This window comes from Pholcus phalangioides, unplaced genomic scaffold (genome assembly GCF_987345545.1).
Source record: "Pholcus phalangioides strain wild (caught in Gottingen) unplaced genomic scaffold, Ppha-v1.0 ptg000019l_1, whole genome shotgun sequence".
NCBI lineage: Eukaryota > Metazoa > Arthropoda > Arachnida > Araneae > Pholcidae > Pholcus > Pholcus phalangioides.
Window position 1 is genome coordinate 10,769,634 of NW_028301612.1, and position 21,088 is coordinate 10,790,721.

Below are 21,088 nucleotides of genomic sequence, written 5' to 3' on the forward strand. Positions count from 1 at the left end.
ACTAAATTTTCGAAATTTCTGTACAACATTCTTACAGTTTTGCTAATAAACGTACCGTTCACCGCATAATTCTATTGATCTTTGTTGTAGAGATATTTAATTTTGAAATAAGGGCTTATTCGCTGATCACCCTGTATATATATATATATTTATTATTATTATTATTGCATTGTATTATTGAATAAATGCCGTTCTTTTAGTTATTTTTATGTCAATGAATAATTGTGGAACGAATTATCCATTATTTCCTATGGGGGGGGGGGGGGGTTTGATTCGAATAACGAGCACGTTCGCGGAACGAAATAAGCTCGTTAACTGAAGTTCCACTGTAAATGCTTAGCCAGGTACGCATTTGGATGTACACCCATGCAATGTAAAAAAAATCAGTTAAAGAGTGAATTCGGCGATTATTCTGGCCCACTGGTCGGGGCAACAGACCCGCAGCCTTCCTCCCCACCTCCTCAGTTGCCAGCCAGCCCTGCTCTCTTATCGAGATTTTGCAAGCATGTGATTGACCGAAAGATGACCTAGAATGCATGGAAACAGGTCAGTGAGCCACAAAAAGAGTGACCTAAAGAGTGTGTGAGCGTGGGACTGGCCAAAAGAGTGATCTTGAGCGTGTGCAAGCATGTGAATGATTAAAAGCGCGTTGGAAATACGGGATTTATATGGGGCGGTGACAAAGCGAGTTATTGCACAGGGCGGCGGAAATCCCTCCCTTTCTGGTCCGGTGCCCGGGGTTCTAGACCCCCAAGTTGCGGCTCTGCCACTGCGTGTTCCCCCCGCCTCCAATTTGTCTCTACGATTCCTGTATCAGCTTATGGTCACAAAGATCAGAACTTGATAATGAAAGAAACAACGACAAAATCACGTAATATGTTTATAAATTGAGAGACGCGTAGGCCGATATATAGCCATGGGATATCATTTTCCCGAAGAATCATTCGCACATTCCATGTGTTTATACTCGGCACATTTTCAATGAGTTCTGGTGTCACGTTGAATGTGAAACTCCGTTACAATTTACATTTCAATGTTCAATCCGTGGGGAAGTTGAGAGCACTTTGAATCCAGTCATCTTTCCAGCCACCCTCCCATTTGTCATGCCGAGACTCGTAGTAAGTTCAATTACATCACTTCCTCTCTAGAGGTTTCTATTCACGAACAATAGAGATTTGATCCCCACAAGGGTGGGGCTGACAGCCCGGGGATTCGAGAATATTCTCGTCATTTTTTGATTTTTCACGCAGTAAATTCAATGTGTAGAATCCTGTAAAAAAGTCTGACTAAGGTCTTAACGAAGATCTTATGCTAGGGCTCTCCTGCATCCCCAGCGCGACCCAAACCGCAAGGGTAAAAGCTTATATCCCGGGAGGGACAGAGCCTGGGTCGTGACTGGTCTGTCGGGGCTCTCCTGCAACGGGAAGGGGGCGGCGGTTATGACCAGAAATTCCCTTCGGTCAAAGCAAGGGTTCTTAACCTTTTTGAGCCGTGACCCAAAATCTACAACAAGATCAGCTTTACGACCCATGGTACTGTTTGTTCTTCAAAATTAACGAAACCAGTGACTTAATAATTCATAACAGCACTGTAAATGAATTATGTAAGAATCTCGGAAGGTCCTGCGAATCAAGTTCTGGCCGTGACCCATAGTTCAAAAACCCTTGGCTTAGATTCGTACGATCCCATGCGGATTCGGATTAATGCCATTCGTACTCGGAAGATTGCGAATCAATTTGGGTCGTGACCCATAGCTCAAAAACTCTTGACTGTAACGTCCTTCCGTCGACCTTTCTTGGAAGCCCCTGTAAATCAAGTTTGGCTACGGTACCGTTGCTCAATGGCCCTGACTGTTAATTGGAATTGAAAAGCTGTTGCCTGAGTCCCATTTGAATGTTTATGTTTTTAAATGTTATCTTCGTTTAACTTTGCAGCCTGGGAAAGTTGTCGAAACGTTGGACAGAGAGAAAGCCAAGATCTGTCTGAAAGCCAAGATTTGTCTGAAGAACATAAAGCGACTGGTCCGCCGTCTCAACGGGAACGACGACAGGATCAACTACAACGTCAAGTCCGTCGTCGCAACTTACGGGGGCGACATCGAAGATCCGAAATCCGTGATCGAGGTGTACAAGACGGTGATCGCCGAACTGAGCGACTGTATCGAAAGGCAGATGAAGGCCCGCAACAGGGCCAGGAAGAGGACCCGGTCGTCATCGTCCTCATCATCAGTGCAAGTTAACCAAGATGACAGCGAGTCCGTCCATAGCGATGACAGCGACAGCAGCAGCGGCTACGGTTTCATTGAAGATAATCCGGCCAAGAGGAGGCGCGACCTACTTCATTACATATGAGACCCGGAAGCGGAGCGCCTTGCGGGAGTCCGCTTAGAGATGCAATTATGGCAGCTTGAATTAAATCCAATCGACGAGAAAAAGACAATATCTATCACTACGAAAGTAGTAAGGACATCATCGTTTTGGCTCAGTGTCATGCATACACTCGCCAATCCTTATGATGAATATAACCTCATGACTAATATCCATAGATCAAATTTGAATCAGTTTCTTCACTATATTGAAGTTTCAAGACATTTTTCCTTTTCCTCGATTTATTCAGATCTTTCCTTGTTTTCAGATCACAGGATCCAGAGGGGGGGGGATAACTTCTCTCCCCCTCACGAGAGCAAGTCAGAATAATATGGGAAAAATAGGGACCGTTCCGCACAATATGGGACGCCGCGACCAATATGGCATGCAGTAAGTCATCCATCTTGGGCACGAGCGGATACGGGAAGAAGAAGCATATTCGCATAGTATACTCATGTCCATAAATTAAAGATAATTCAGAATCACACGGAAATCGAAATCTAAAGTAAAAATTTCACCTGTAGAATTATCACACACATCTGTAAGAATGATATGCAAATTTCAGGAAGCCACCAGATGATGCCGATAGTACGTCATAATGACGAGAGTGTAAGAGGGGGGTTATATAAGGAATGGTGGCAAATAAGTAAAATTGTTCACAAGAGTTCTATAAGGCGCTCAGTGCCATAAGCGAATAGTTATGACACGGAGGACGCATGTGGATGATTTTTTTACGATGTAGAATTATCGGCCGCCTGGAATGTGGGCGCACTCAGATGGAAGTATCCGAGGAACTTGGAATTGCCCAAAGTGTCATCTCTAGGCTTCGGCAACGATTCCAAGATAAAGGAAATGTCAGTAGACGTTGCAGTACAGGTCGCCCCCGAGTTACAACGCCGAATGAAGACCGGTATTTGGCAGTAACTGCCAAAAGAAGCAGACGGAGCACAGCATCCGACCTGTCTCGTCAGCTATCTGCAGCCACGGGTACCACAGTTTCAAGGCAAACCGTGTACAGTCGTTTGGGAGATATTGGTCTATATGCTCGCAGGCCTGTCAGATGTGTTCCGCTCACGGCAACTCACTGTCGGCAGCGATTAGCCTGGAGTAGAGAACATGCAATGTGGACATCGTCACAGTGGGCTTGTGTGATGTTTTCCGACGAGTCCAGGTTTAGCTTGCAGCCTAATTCACGTCGGACTTTCATATGGAGAACGCCAGGTACCCGTTACCACCAAGACATCATTGAACGACACCGTTACGGTGGTGCAGCATTGCTCGTTTGGGGTGGAATTATACTGGGTTCCAGAACAGATCTGCATGTTCAAACCGGAACCATGAAAGCCCAAATTTATCGGGACATCATTCTGGAACAACATGTACGTTTGTTTAGGGGTGCCATGGGCGCAGAATTTGTGTTTATGGATGACAACGCTCGTTCTCACCGAGCAAACATCGTAAACGAATGCCTTGAATCTGAGGATATAACCCGTATGGAATGGTCAGCATTCTCACCTGACTTGAATCCGATAGAGCATGTGTTGGACATGCTTGGCCGACGAGTTGCAGCCCGTCAACCCCCTCCTACATGTGTACCGGAACTTCGGAGAGCATTGCTTGCTGAGTGGAGTGGTCTTCCTCAAGATCAGACCGATAATTTGATACTCAGCATGCCTAGGCGTTGTAAGGACTGTATTTCATCGCATGCGAGACATACAATGTATTAACCATCATACCAACCATGTAATAGAAAGTTTTTATAAAGGAGATATTTTTTACAATTGCTCCAGGGAGCAAAAATCGTAGTTTTTATGAATGGTGTCATACATACACCATCGTTTTTGTTCTTTATCTTTTGTTTAATAAATGGGCTTTATGAATAAGTAACGTTTGTTTCGTTTCTGAACCTTTATTTGCCGGAGCTGGCATTATCCTTAATTTATGGACATGAGTGTAAAATGAGAGAAGGACGGAAAAATTTTTATGGCCTACGTATGTGGTAATAGTGAGTGACCTAGAGAGTTTGAGTGAACGAAAGCGTGAGAGTGAACAAAACGACCGAGACCTGGAGAACGAGACCAGGACAGTGATCTCTACCAACACCAGTGATGTCTTAACCCATGGGCCAACCCGGACACGGTACGGGAACCTCAAGAGCTGAGAGAAAGCATGGCCGTCTTAAGAGCATCATGGGCCCCCGGGCCAACTTATTTTTCTAAAGCTCTACCTAGAAATTTCTCGAAAATTTTAAACAGTTATCATTTTTGTGAGGCCCCCTATTCTCTTAAGGCTCCCGGTCCGTGCCCGGGTGAGCCCATGCCTTAAGACGGCACTGAGAGAGAAGGAAGGGAGGGGGGGGGTTGCTCATAAAATAAAAATGAGATGAGCGTGAGCACGCATTTTGTCCCCCCCCCCCCCCGAAATGTGATATTCCAGGACAGGACCTGAGTTTTGCACCCTAGTTGCAGGGATCTTTAATTCTTGCTTTGACCATGGAGGGCCCCACCCCTTGCAGTCCGAGGATATTCTGAATTCTGGGAGTAAAAATTTGGATGTGAACAAATAAAGCTCTTTTGAGGGGAATATCGTGAAAAAACAAGTGAAACTAAACTTCTAAAATCCATCCATAGAACCATGCCCATCTTATATGATGGCCTGCTTCGGAGCCTACAACACGAAGCTCAAAGCAAGCATCCACAAGTTCGAAACACTTCCGTAACCCAGGGGATTCTAACGTTTTCTACAGGGCTCCTTGAAATCGGATGAGTCAGCCTAGGATTTCGAGGAGCCCTGTAGAAAACGTTACAATCCCTTGGGTTACGGAAGTTTTTTTTAGAAAAGGAGATTTTAATAAGGCTGACCCTTAAGATGGATGAATCAGCCTTGATCTTCGAGTGCAAGTGTGAGCGTCAATATTATCGTTGTGGCCGAGTGGTCGTCTACCACCTTGAATTTTGTCGTCAAGTTCCAGGTTCGAACCGGAGGAAGGATAGAGATAACAAGATTTTTTTCCCCTATCGAGCTTGAGGTGACCACCGATAGACAGCGCCTTCATTTCCAGCCCAACTCGTCAGGCCCGTAGCCAGAAATTTCGTTAATGGGGGGGGGGAATTTAGTGATAGAACAATAGATTTGGCCATCTTTTTCCTTGTTTTCGGTCATTTTCTCACATTTCAGGGGGGGACGAGGACCCCAAGTCCCCCCTCCCTGTTACGGCCTTGTAACTCCTTAGCGGCAGTACAGATAAGATGGCCAGACTTGGTGTGTGGGTGAAAGGGTATGTACGCTGTAGAGACGACCGTAGAACCCCTTAACATAAGTGTCAATTCCCAAACTTGAAAAATCTGTAATTTATCACGTGATGGCATGTTTCGCATCGAAGAAAACATAGATAAACACAAATAAAAGGGAAAACCCCACGTGTTTTGCTTGGGACTACGTCGGGTGACCATATATAAATCCCGTTTTCCCCGGCACGCATTATTCATCATCCCGATTTTTTAGAAATAATTGGCAACTTAGCGTTGTTTTGGCATTATATTTGGTGACAAGCAATCCTGATTTCCCATATTTTTCCTGAGAAAACATGGTCAGCCTAGAATTACACTCAAAGTATTTTCTTTAGGGATTTTCCCATTCAAACGAAGCACAATTTGAGGACTTGAGGGATCTTTCTATGAAGATAGAAGAAAAATCGGAAGAATCTGATTTCCGACCGAAAGATTTTTATAAGGCTAAAAAATCGGAAGGTTTCCGAGTAAATCGGAAGCATTTGCACCTATGCCTACCCAGGTGTCTTTGCTGATCGTAACGTACAAAACTAGGAGGCCTCATCGTCCTCCATATTTAAATAGAAAACTGGTTGCATTAAAACAAAAATCAGGCATAGGGAATAACGGTTGGTTAAGGCTCCTTGAAACCCCAGGATGACTCTTCCTCCACCTCTTAGCGAAGGGTACGACGACAATATTACCGCTACAGCCAATCGCTGTTCCTTAAATCAGCTTTCTTTTAAAGGATTAGACGTCACTTGGAGCGGCAAAACCAGTTTTTTTTTTGAAGATTGGCAACAATGAGTCCACTCTTCTTTCTAAGCGCCTTACTTTTCATGAAGTGAAAAACCAAACGTGAAAACTCGGCCTCTGACGTGCTATTCTCGGTGCACAATCGCTTTACACAAAAGTACAAGGCATCTAGAAAGGGGGAGTGGACTCATCGTCCTCCATATTTGAACAAAAAACTAGTTTTGCAGCTCCAAGTGACGACTTATTGTCAAAAAAAGCAGGATATGGGAACAGTAATTGGCTATGCGATAACACTGACGTCGCACTTCGCTCAAACACGGCGAATGAGTCAGCCTGGGGTTGTCGAGGAGCTCCACCTGGAAAGAATCATCCGACGTGACGTAGCGCAGTCTCATCTCGCGTTTGGAGGGAAACATCATTACTATCATTTCGGGGGGATTCCCAGCTAAATTTGATGGATTAGTTTCTCTGACCAAAACTGTTAGAGATATAATTTGAAATTTTAACCTCTCAAATGTTTATAGTTTTTCGCTTCCTAGATTTTCCCCCCGACTTCCATCAAAGACCTGCATATTTCCTTGACTTATGCCAAATATTTTACATCAAGCTTGTTCAACCTTCAAGAGAGTGCAAGCCACTTCATTGATTTGAAAAGGATTTTGCTGCTTTCGCCGTGGGCCCGTTTAATTGCTCAGGAACTGTGCCGTCGGACACTTGAGCGATCAGTAAATGAGCTGGGGGCAAAGCTGCATTCAGTTCCTTGCAAGCGGCTTTGGCCGCTGGTCACTTGCTATGGGGCCGTTCAAGTATTACGTAAGCAAATTTTTTGCCATTTTTGACTCCCCCCCCCCTCTCAGCAAAACGCTGATCCTCTCCTCCCCCCCTTGTCATCAAAATTTCGTCATCAGCTCTGCCCCTCTGAATCCTAACTCATATTTTAATAAAGGATAGTTGATGACGTAAGCATTATCCAAACCCCCTTGTCATCAAATCGGAACCCCCCCCCTCATCGATGATGACGTAATACTGGAACGGCCCCTATCCGCTGTGGTGGTCATAGCGGACTTGACTAGCGAGGACCCGGGTTCGAACCCCACTGTCACCTCAGTGGTGGTCAGCTGAAATAGTTTTCTGCGGTTCCCAACTTCGAACCGACCCCCCTTTTCAAAAGACTCGCTGCAGAGAGCAGCAACAGGCCTACAATAGTACAAATATTCAATCATTACACTTCTGAAATATAGGTGGCAGCACTGAAAAATCAGACAAAACACTATATACTCACTCGGAAGGAAAATGCCCATGGCGATAGATCGGATTTGTGCTCGGTTCGAAAGAAAGGGTCACTTGTGATCTGAAAATGTGTCGCGAGCCGCTTATATGTTGTTAATGCGCCATTCTAAGTGATCAGTAAATATGCGGCGGGCCACTCAAGTGATCTGAGAATATTCCATCCCCCGATTCCACATCATTTCATGCGCTACTTAAGCCATCTGGAACCGTACCGTGAAGTTTCATACACCACCACCATGCTTTTTTTCACCATGCTTAAAAGCATGGTGAAAAACTATGCTCCAAGAGAATTACCATTAACATTTAATCATTGATTTATTTCAAATTTTTTACATGTTCTTGATTGTATGTGTTATCATACGCCAGTATAAAGTTTCACATATCTCTGATACTGTTTTTGTGGCATTCTATTTGTAATAATAAAAAAAGCATTACAAACAGCTTGCACGCATGACAAAATACCGACCTCAACGTAACGTTAGTTGAATAAAAATTGATTCAAAATGTAAAGGGGAAACACTTCAGTTCATGAAATGAAGTAAAAGGTTGAAATATTTAAAATTTAAGTTTAATTATTCATTATAATGGAATCTCAACCTTTTTGCTTTATTTCTTGAACTGAACAATTTCCTTTATTTTGAGTCAATTTTTATCCAACTACATTTATGTCACGGTATTTTTTCGTAAGTGCAAGCTTTGTCATGCTTTTCTTTGAAAATTTACAAAAAAAAACAAAAAACACCAAGTATCAGAGACACGTGAAACTTTATACTGGCATAAAGTAGTGCAATCAAGGACGTGCAAAAATTGTGAAATAAACCAATGGATCAAGAGTATTTTTAATGGTTTTTCTATTAGACCGTAGTTCGTCATGTTAAAAAGGTAAGAGACCTCTTAGGGGACTTGAGTGACCCCATAATTCCAAGTGATCTGAGAATTCCACTGTGTGCCACTTAGCAATCTCGAAAAAAAATGTGCCACCAAGTTCATTTTTACAAAATTAGGTTTGAGGTCACTGGCCACACCAGATTATTTAATCATTAATGTCGCACCACGGTCATTTTCTGCACACGAGGGCTAATTAGACCGGGACCTACAATTTATTGGCGATTCCGAACGGCAGGCTTGTTTTTTATATTCATCGAGAGGTTGATGCGCTAACCGCTCGATGGGGAACTCCCTGCGGTAGAAATATTTTGCTGCGGTCAAGTCGTCGTTTTTGCTGTACCCCTGTGTCAGGAAAGTTTTCTGACAAGGACGAACCGAGTATCGAACTCGCGACACCTCTTAACATCCTTTGGTACTTTAGGCGAGTATCTTATTGCCCACACCAGATTACTCTGAGAGCATTGGGTTGAACATACATGCTTTACATTTTCCTAGACTTTCGAGGTTGAGAACCTTGCATTTTACATTTGAGTTCTATTATAATCTGTATATCACTAGAGTCGACATAAAAAAAAAATCACGAAATTAAAGACAATAAAAAGGAAAAAAAAAACAATCTTGTCTAATTTATTTTTAACCAAATCAACAAATGCAATGTATAATATAATACATGACATCCTAGATTTTTCTTTTGCACTATTTTGCCTTATAATATAGCGTCATATATTCTTTTTTTCCATACGATACACAAAGATTCATGTATATATACACACATATATCCAAATATGTATATAGTATATATATATAAATGTATCATTTCAACAAGGATCCATGTAATTGGGCAACCATGAAGAGCTAAGAACGGGGAAAAAACTTTACTGGAGGCGGACATTTTGACACGTCGAAAATACTGTTAATCTGTGCTGGTACCTAAAAATGCACACAATCATCACAAAATAAACAAAGATGAGTTGCTTTGAAACAAAAAGAAATTTTAAATTCGTTGTAACATCAGTGTGGAAAACACTTTATGGAATTAATCGCCGTCTGCACCTCATGTATGTTTTTTCCCTAAAGACTTCGCAACATGCACCACATATTTCTCGTAAAATATGCAATAAAGAATAAAATACCATCAATTAATTTTGTAATGGAAATGCATGCAGATACTCGTTACAGCGTTAAAAAATCCAAATCGGAGAAGGGAAATATATATATTGAGGAATTAACATTGTAGAAAATATACATTAACCACAATATATTTTGACAGTTCATTTTTTTCATGCATATCGACATCACACATGAACAATTAGAATACGAGTGGAAATGACCGGAAAGGAAACATAAATGGATATACACTTTTAGGCACATCTGATTAAATGTGCTCGACATGTACAACAGACACAAATGAGCACTTAACGAGGAACATGCCATGAGAACTTTTTCAACGACTGCTTATGAAGTCATAATTAGGTCTATTGCTCGTTTCAACGTGGAGGATAACTGAATTTTAGTCGTACAGCCAAACATGCGAAAAGTTAAATTTTTTGATAACCATAATAATTTATTGGAATAATACTCGATACATTCTCAGGAAAATCAGAAAATAGTGATATTTAAATCATTTTTTTTTCGAAATTATTTTTTACATTAAAAAAAGGAAATCTTTATAAAGCACGAACGCACACAGACATATACGTATATATACATACAAAACACTTATAACGTTCAGGGGAAAGAGGATAACGGTTTTATTGCGTTGCACAGAATATGTATTTAGGAAGAAAATGGCACTTTGAGAGGTAAGCAAATATACAAGATCTTTTTTTTCTAGAGACCTTTTTTCACACACGCGAATGTTCTCTATCATACTTCTTTTTTTAAACCTGAATCAGTATTGTGTGGTTTTCGGATCACTTCACACCTGTCGGCATGATCTGAACATAGGGCCGTAACTAGGATTTTTGTCATCTAATAATATTTGCACAGGGCAAAAACTACTGTGCCTCCCCACACTTTAAAATTTGATAATTTTATAACCTGTTCTTTGTTCCCACCTAAAACTGCCATCCCCCTTAAATTTAACCACCCGGGCAGTTATTCCCCCCCCCCACTAGTTCCGGCCCTGTCTCAACAGAATGTATTTAACAAAAGAGACAAGTGATTATAGTTTTATATTCGACGAGATCATTGCGATCAATACAAACACACACACATAACAATATTACTGGATATTATTTCTGGGCGACAAAATGGGGAAAGTCTATGAATTGGATGATCAATCAAAAAGAGCTTCTACGAGGAAGAGGGATTTTAAATACAAATTTATTTCAATTATACAAGTGTTTCTTGATCCAAGGTCCAGAAAATTTCAGAAACGATTTGACCACTAATTTATAATAGTGGTATGGTTTTATCAACAGCATTGTTTATCTCGTGCATTTTCTCAGAAATTGATAAATAAATGATTGGCAAGCAGGCGAAATCTTTCTTTGGAACCTTAGAGAATTATTAATGTTTGTCGCAAATACTTTCATTTGATTACACTACTAAGGAACCAGCTTCTCGTCGCAGCCCACAGGTTTGTTGGAAAACACAGATGACACCAGAGGATAGCTTAAGTAAATAGTCATAACATAGCAGCAATTCTTAAACCGAAATTAAAATTAGATCTTGTAATGATAACCCCAGAGCCTAATTAGGTTTTTGACACCCAAAGACGGCCCAGATGAAGAGTGTAGGTATGTTTTGAAGGCTTTTTTGAATGCCATGGAAGATGATGAACGCTCTCGTCAGAGGAAGGAACTGGAAAGCAAGGTCCAAGTTGTACTGCAGGATGAGGAGAAAGTAGTCAAAACTTGAGCAAGTTCACTTTGAGAAGAAATATTTGAGTGTTGAAGTGAAAGATGAGTAGTGCATCGCCAAGGAAAGAGGTTTCCAAACCTCAAGGCGCACTCTGCCCTAGGAAGCTAAAATTTTCTGAGGAAGGAGCAGGATCTTCTAAATTGATGAAGCTACTCTAAATGCTTTCTTTCAAGGACTTTACTTGCATAAAAAAACCCACTGTAAGGAGTGTGCAAATTTCGAAAATGTAAGGGAAAGTTGCCACAGCGTAAAGTTTAAAAATCCCTGGCATATAGGTTTAGAATTTTCTGCATCTCTCGATTTCAAAGAATAAATTTTAATAATGAAAAAACTAAAGCTTTTAACATCATTGCAACACTATTAATTTCTAAGCAGATACAATGAAAAAAAAAAGGGGGGGGGGGAAAGCTAAATATAATCATTCATTCAAAAAGATGTGCATTAGTATTAATATTTTTTCTCATTTTCCTCTTGGCAAGGGCGATTATCATTCAACAAAAGAATTTTTTTTCATGCAAGACCATCACTGTATTACATTCGGTCGATTAATGACCATTCGAGATCAATTAAAAATCCATTCAGATACAATAACACTCAAAATACACAAGTCGGTTGAAATAACCAATGCTAGAAAATACACACATAAATATATATAATTTACTGTTGCTGCATACCAGTCTTTTCGGTTAGATGGTGGGCGTAACATTATGGGCATCAGTTTATCCCAGTATAATTCAATAATCAGAACTAGAATTTCTTCAGGGCCATCTTGGCCTGCCGTAATTACTATAGAAGAACTGGACACTGTTTCACACCTGAGAGACAGATATCGGAGCATTCTCGAAGGAAGAGTAAAACCCCAGAACTTTCTCAAATCATAGAAGGGAGATGATCTCAGCTCTGACGAAGGTGACAAAATGCTGAAATCAATATTAAAAAGCCGATACGAGATTATAATTGATATATCAATGTGTAAACCGAATATGCCCATCCATTAAGACGACCCTGAATTCAAATAATAATAGATGCAGCAACAGATATTTTTTTTTGCATAGATAATTTTTTTCCCATTCGGAACTACATACTACTTTTTGGATAATAATTTGATTTAATATATCATCACTTTTTTAATATACATGATAATACCTGCGGAATACATGCACACAACAGAGGATGTAATTCTATTTCCTGACAATATATTCAGGAACCAAAATCATAGATTAACTACAAAACCCAGGAAGGAAAAGTGACAATTTCAATCTAAAACACAATAATGTTAACAAGGGGGTTGAGATCTTTGAAAAATACCAGCACAGCAATAATAACCTTTATTTTTTAAAAAATGATTGTTTTCAATCCGCAACAAGTCTTTTTTTACCAAACAATGAAAAAGGATTTTTTTATTAGTTAAATACAATTTTTTCTCTTCTCTCGTCGCCTATAAGAATACCGTTATCTAATCACTTCTTTGATAATTAGTACATCTAATGACTTCTGTACAGAGATGACATGCAAACACTACAAATATTTTGGGGCACCCCTCTACTATCAAGAGCACCGCAATCCAGCATTAAATGCATTTTTTAAATTAAATATTCAAAAACTATGAAGAGAAGTATATATAACTATTAGTTTTTCAGAATTTTCAAAACAGACATTTAAAACATGGGTGAACAAACCTCTTCAGACCAATTTTTTTGTCCAGAAAAACTATTATGGGTTGGACACAGGGTTATTTTGATAGGTATATACATGTCTTTATGAGTGTTAATTGATATTAGCAGTTCACCAAATTCATTTTCTCTTATGTATTTCAATAAATTTTTCTTTTCAAAATGATCTGCAGGCTGTATGAAATGCTAGAATCTGCCAATTCGGCCTGCAGGCTGGAGTTTGCGCACCCATGGTTCAAAATATATTTTGATTAACAACTAAAGCAAGTATACAGGAAGTTTTGATTTTATTAGAAATTACATATAGAATGAAATTGGAGAGTATCATTGACAATTCATAGTACGAAGCATTGTCAAAAAAAAATTGTAATTGCAGTATGACCTTCCGTATCAACAACCAAAGTGATTATTCACATGTAAATATCCAATGACATATGCAGGCTGAGATGGTGTACATGAGGTCAGTAACCAAACACAATGTAAATAGTGAGTGCTAATTCTGTTAGATTTACGTCAAAGTGCATAAATAAAAATGTTTTGTCCTTTATTATATAGCTGTAAAGTCCCTTGTTTTACAGCTTTACAGATATATTTTCGAAATCCGTTCAACCTCTTTTTTTTATTCTGTAAAAAAAAAAAAACGGAGGTTCTACTACAATTCCATTCTATAAGCATGATAGTTGGAACAATATTCACTGATCTCAACACTGTCAACCATCAGAAAAAAATTAAACATCCAGGAATGATGAGATTTCATTTTCAACTAATGGCAAGTTCATTCATAAACATCGCAAAGGAGCTTTATAGTTCTTAGTATCTTGATTCTCAATAAATTTAAAAAAAGCATGCTTTTCTTAAGTTGATTTCCTCTTTGATAATTATATTTTGTCATCATCAACAAGCATATTGTATAATAAAATGCTTGTATGTACTTAAAGTGAAAGCGTTATTTTACTCAGAGATTCTTGCCAAATGAGATTTCTATGCTTAAAACAAAAAATTTCAGATCCTCGTACATGTTTCTATTTCGAAACCAGCCTAATTCATTTGTATATAGTCCCCAAAAGTATAACATTAGTTTGTAGAATATGGATGATAATTACAAAAGTTGAAATAAACTCCATCTAATCAACATATCGTCAACCGGAAATACATTTTTCAAGCAAAGAAGACATTAAACACAATAGGGAAAATCTTTAACCTGCATTATGACCTAACCAAAATATGCCACAATGCATAAATATGCATTTTCCTTTCTTCAACACAATAAAATAACAGGGGAGAGGATGCATTTCATCCACGACACATCAAGGTCCTACTGCATACTGGAAATATACGAGAACTGAGGATAGATTCGTTTCACAATATACTGCACACAATGCCTTAACATGCATATTCAGGAATGACTAACAGATGGCAGAAAAGTTGGTTATAGCCATGTCTCTCAATAAATTAAAAAAAAAATTCCTTTTTTTTTGCTTTAAAAAGTGATAGTTTTTGTGTGTCCTTGTGCTTCATATTTTTACCAATAGTTTTTGCATATAACACGCCAATTCAAATAATGAAATGGCTGATATAATCAAATAACAGATCAGGGAAAAAGTAGTTTTAGAAATAGGTTCAGTTAAACTGGAAGGAGCCGAGATTAATTCTAGTTATTTAATATAAGGTCCAAGGACAAAAACTTGACTTTTTGTGAGCAGTACTCTTATCCTGATACAAAACATTTTTCCATTTATCACTCAATGAATACACACATTTTTAACTGGAAGTATTTCAAAAAATTCGAACCAAACACAACCTAAAATTAAAATCTAAAAAAAAAAAAAAACTAAACAAATAAGGAAACAGAGGGCACTGATTTCATGAATAGTCTAGCAATATGTATACACACACACAAAAAACATGTGAGTGAATCATTCGAAGCAAGTTATAAACGATATTGAAAAATTTCATGGATATATATATCTTTCCAAAAGACTAGAATCGACCCAAGCAAATCAAATAACCCCGAAGAGGATCAAAAATTAAGACAGTAAACACACATACCTGGAATGCTAAAAAGATGATAAAAGATTTTCATTTATATAGTATTGAATACATCAAATCTCGTAAAGCATTAAGGCCATCAAGTTTTTTTTATTGAGTGAACAAATATTTTTCCTCGTGTAATTTTTTTTTTGTTCACACATAAAAAACAATTTGAAAATATGGGACAAGAAATTTCTCTCAGAACGTAGTTTCTGCGAAAACATTCGCAAAGCGAATACGACCAATCGAAATTGTTCAGATCAATTGTATTTACACTGTATCAGAAATGGGAAAGAAAGACGAGCACAAAGCAAAAGAAAAAATATATTTTTCTGATATATAGTAATCGATAAGTTTATTTCTTCTTTACCTTGAATATTAGTACGATTTGTACGAAGAGAAATGTAGTCACACTATGTACAATGCAGAGACTTATATCAAAAACAAGAAGCAATAGGAAATAAAAACTATGAAACTCATTACAGCATATGCGGTTTGAACAAAAAACTAAAGAAACCATTCATTCTATTAATCAAAAGTTTTACACGCTCTGAAGTTCTCGTCCCACCAAAATTTATTTCCTCACAGCCTAGTAACAAAACTACATACATTTTTGGTGCTATATAATATATATATATAGTCGTAAAAGTTTTTTTCTTTCTCTTTCCACCTATATTTGAAGTGAGAATATGCTAAACTTTTTTTTTATTATTTTGTATTTATAAAGAAATATGTAAATTCCTAGGTAAACCCGCTCACTATCAAAACTTGATAATGTCTTGAGAAACATGTTCAGAGTCTAAATTTTGGTAGCATAGTCTTTTTTTCGTGGTTTGTTGTTGGTTTTCTTTCTTTTCTTTATTTTTTTTAGTTCAAGAAATGCTTCATTTACGTTGTCGGATATCGCCACTTTTTTCTTCTTGATCAGGCAGCGTTTTGCTGTAATATAAACAAAGAATAAACATAATACATTGAAAAGGATACGATGTAAATCAAGATGACATACACTCATTGCCTTAAAAATTTCCGCACCAAGAAAGAGTTGTCCAAATGGAACAAAATTTTATATATGTGAGTACAATGTTGATATAAGTAAGCAATTATATAATTAAAGCAAAAGAATCATTTGTTACCGGAAAAAACGAGAAATGGAGTTTCTAGTACCCTGTTGGGCCGCCTCTAGCTTGAATACACGACGCGATATGGGTGGGCATTGAGACATACAGGTCCTGTATGGTGTCCTGCGTCATCTCATTCCCCAGTTGCTATAAGAGTGCCTCTAGTTCAATAAAATTCCTAGGCTGCCCAACTTGTCATCCCAAGTGATCCCTGATGTACCCAATTAGTGATAAATCTGAGGATTGGGAAGACCAAGGAAGTGTGTTAATGTGGGAAGCATTCCTGTGACACCCTTGCTGTGTGTGGTTGTCGAGCATTGTCCTATTCAAAAACTTTTGCTGAGGGCGTCCTGAGCTTGGCCGCCATGCATGCGGTCTCTCTCATCCACTGGTCCCAACACCTCTTCACAGTAAAGTCAGATCGGCCTAAGTGGCAGGTTACTCGTTGAGATGACCACCTGGCTTCCATCATCCCGATGATTCTTCCCCCTCTCAAACTCTGTGACAGTTCATCATATTGTGCTTGATGATGGTGTAACAGCATCCCTCTGCAACAGATTAAGTACAGGCAAAATTCCTCTGCGTACCTTTTTCATACGCCAACGAAAAATAAGTTCAACACCCTCTGGTGGCATTACAGATTGTGCAATCACACTGTGCATCTAATTATTTGCATATCTGCCAGACAGATATCTTCATGCCAAGTTTTGTTACGATCCTACAATTACTTCTCGGTGTGCAAATTTTTATGGCAATGAATGTATGTACATGACATCAAAATTTATCGCCAGATACAGCCCAGTTCACATCTTTTATAAGATGTTAAAATGTTTCTGTAAGAATGGAAGAATTTGAGAAGTCCTTTGTCCTTAAAACTTTAATTATAATAACAAATCCAGAAGATGAGCAGCAATGTGTGCAAAAAGTACAGTATTACTTCAAATATGTACAGCAGAATCTCGATTAGCAGAGCTCTACTCTAACAATCAAGCCACGTGACCAATCCATGTGTGGTAAGGTGGAATTTCTTTGGTAGCAATTTTTTCTGCAGTTATATGGTCACCATTTATGTTCTACCTCTGTATCAGGGAAGATCCCGACAAAAAAGAATTGGGTATCAAGCTGTTGCGAATATAAAGTCTTGTTTGAAGCTGTTGAAGAACAGACAAAATCCATTACCCACACATTATTGGTAGAGCTTGGCCTTTCCCAAAGCACCATAAATCAACACCTTCACCAACTTAGGCTTGTGAACAGGAACTGTCAAGAAGTTACCCATGCACTGATGTCATCTCAGCATCAATAAAGACAGCATACACATACAAACCATTGCTTGCTCACACTTCTCTTCCAGAGATGTCTAACTTCAGTACAGAGTTGTGATTGGTCGTTGCATAATTTAAAAAGTGTCTGTTATCGGAGGTGACTGCTAAAGGGGGTGTTTGCAGAGGGACATTTTACAGTAGTTTTTGTATTTGAAAAGGAATATCCTACCCGTGTGGAGGAAGCGAACCTGGTCTACAGAAAGGGGGTTTCTCAAAACGGGCCACAAAAATTACCATAAAGCCCAAATGGCCAATAAGGCATACTGTGAGATCTCTATTCACACATTAGCCTCGTAACACGTGTACCCAAGGGCTCAGAGATAAAAATTCATATTTAATGAAAAAATTATTAATTTTTAAATTATTCATCAAGTAAGAATTATTCCATAATACTAAGAAATCATTTCTTATTTAAATATGAGCTTTCATAAATCCTGATTGCTCCCAGTGGGTTCAATTCCTCAAAAGGCCAGTTGAATTTTCTTCCCTGGATTTATCTTTTCATCAACCAGCCGTAGAAACCTTCGTAGTAACAGCGGAAGAGTGACATCTTCAGATAATGCATTTTTTTTTCAGTTTTTCCATTACTTATTGACTCCTTTCCCCAAATCTTAATTCAAAGTCAGTACACAAGCTGATAAATTCCAAAAAATGTTTTTTCATCAAACAAATTTAATATTGAAAGTTTTTAGCACCAATATTTGTTTTTTTTTCCATGGGCCTTCACATTTGTCAAGCCTTGGTTTAGACCAGCATTTCCCAAAGTGGGAAATATCATGGAATGATATTGGAAGCATGGTCTGTGGAGTGGGGGGTAGGCAGTAGAAGTTAAGGGTTTAATCTAGGATCCTATGGGTTGGCTTGAGTTGGGGAGGGGGAGAAAGAATCGATGTGAAAATTTTTTTTGAAGAAAGAAGGGCGATAAAACATAAAATTTTTGGAAAAATATGGTCTAGACCTGGCACAATTCGACTACTGTCTTTTTGGGAAAATGGTTCACTTTCTGCCTGGGCAATGGTTCAATAATGTAAATGATGTTAGGAATGGATGGAAATCTTCGCATCCAAACCGGTTGAGTAGCACAAACATGGAATTGAACTTTTGGTAAAATGATAACAAACCATACTTGAATGAATAAATTCTCTCTAAACTTACAAAAAATGACAGACCAGTTATATTATTTGGTAAAAATAAAAAAAAACTGACTAAACATACAGGGTGATTCAAAATTCAGCGCACAAACTTTTAGGAGAGTTGGAAAACAAAACAGAATGACATATGAATGCATGACCGGCAACCCCAACTTGATCAGCTGGAGGATAAACGAAGATGCAGAAATTACAAGCTAATAATGGGTATAAAAACTCTTTATTTAGCGATACTTTACTCAAAGACAGTACATGTACAGGTTAAGTTTCAACAGACACAGCAAGTGCTCAAAGTTCTTACCATCCACAGTTGTGCTTGCTTCACAATATTGATGTGAATCCTGGTGTCACAATGGTGATGTGACTGCCGAACCCTTTCAAAAATACCCAGCATTTCACAGGACATTGCAACATAAAATATTATAACATAAAAATAACATAATAAATGTTAAGACCTCTAATACTCTGATTTACTGTGATAAAGACCTCCTCACAAGAATCTCAGCAAACGTCCTGCGAAATGCTGGGTATTTTTGAAAGGGTTCGACAATCAATGCATCACCATTATGAAGCAAGCACTACTGTGGATGATAAGAACTTTGAGCACTTTGCTGTGTCTATTGAAACTTAACTTGTACATGTACTGTCCTTGTGTAAAATATCTCTAAATGAATAGTTTTTTTACCCATTATTGTCTGCTTATTTCTGCATCTTTGCTTATCCTCCAGTTGATCAGCTTAGGATTTCCAGTCATACATTCCTTTGTGATTCTGTTTTGTTTTCATGCTTTCGACCTCTCCTAAAAGTTCATACGTTGAGTTTTGAATCACCCCGTATATTTAAATTTGTTAAAAGTGTCACCTTCTTTCTACATGTCATATGCTTTGATTAAATTTTGCAAAAAAATACATAATATTACAAACAACATAATCTTAAACATTTTTGGAAAATAAAGTGAAAAAAAAAACAACTTACTTTTCGGTGTTATTATCTGCTTCAGATTCATCAAAATCAGGTTTCTGCCTTCGTTTTTCATATACAAAGATGATGGTACATAGTATGGCTACTTCAGCACAAATTCCCAAGAAAGGCCACAAAGCGGCATATTTATCTACATTTGAAGTTAAACAAAATAAATTAATGAAGCATTTGCAATGAAACATGTAAGATACCAAATGGGGGGGGGGGGGGAAGGGAAGGAGGAGACAATATTTGTCTCACAGCTAATCTCTGCGATATAACTATAGAATGTAGATTTGCATCAGTGATGCCTAGAGAGTGGCGGGGGACATGAATTGAACCATCAGTTTTAAAAAGGGAATAAACCAAAAATGACGAAATTACTTTTTGTACTGTAAAGTATCAATAAATTTTGCTCTACATGTGAGCAGCAGGAGGAAGGGGGGGGGGGAGTCTCTAGAGGCAGATACAGTTGATGCACACCATTGTACACAATGGGTGAGTGAATGAGCCTTATATCAAACATGCTTTACTAATAATCAAAATATTTTATGTGGAGCAGCATTTACTTGGGAAAAAGAAAAAGAAGCTGAGAAAAAGTTCCACTATCTATGGTAGCAAGCATATCATTATACAAGTACACACACATCTTGATTTTTCAAACTTCCAACACATTTTTATGAACAAATGACACATTTTTATGAACTAGATCTGATCCTGAACACAATGTAATTTTTTAATATCTCCCTTAATTACAAAGTAACTATTAAATTCTCAATTTGAATTCTAAAAAAGGAGCACTGACTTATCATTATATGGGATTGATTGTTATAGGTGGAATCTAATTTAACATACATTACTGCTAAGAGAAATATGCGGAATCAATGTCACATCTACAGAAAAGTTGTAACACGTTTTTAAGACAAGTGAATTTTTTATCCAGCAAATAAGCTCACCTTCTCTCAGATCAAAGATCCCACCCTCCAAAGCATCTGGTATCTACTTCATCTCATGCAAGAATTGCGAAAAGAGATATTGGCCAAACTAGGAGAAATCTAAATGCCCCAGTTACTGAACACCACAAGCATGTTGAAAAAAGACAAAGTAATAGTTCAGCTATTACCTAACATTGCCCGAGATTTTGCATAATTTTGATTTTGAAAAAGCATCTGATTTCAAAAAAGCAACACAATTCCAAACTAAATTTTCTCGAGTAACAGAACTTTTTGTTAAAGATGGTATCATTTTATAGAAGTTATACACTGCTACATCAAATTTTGCTCTAGAGCCCTTATAAATGGGAGGGGGGGGGGGAAGGAAGAGAAACAGTTCTGAAAGAAAGTTTCACACATAATGGTAAAGGGAATTATCATAAAGGGCCAAAAACGACAAATATATA

The 21,088-nt window shown here is 38.2% G+C and overlaps 1 protein-coding gene across 2 annotated transcripts in view; it reads right to left on the reverse strand.

The window, feature by feature from the left end:
- Window positions 1-15,691: 15,691 nt before the first annotated feature.
- LOC149071228 (basigin-like) overlaps window positions 15,692-21,088 on the reverse strand; it is a 105,121-nt gene continuing 99,724 nt past the window's right edge. For both annotated transcript variants that reach the window (XM_089248130.1, XM_089248132.1), the window contains exons 11-12: window positions 19,705-19,840; window positions 15,692-16,077 (exon numbers count right to left, since the gene is read on the reverse strand). In XM_089248130.1, coding sequence (XP_089104256.1) covers window positions 16,023-16,077; window positions 19,705-19,840 — 191 coding nt within the window. In that variant the 3' untranslated portion in view covers window positions 15,692-16,022. The remainder of the gene's footprint in view (window positions 16,078-19,704; window positions 19,841-21,088) is intronic.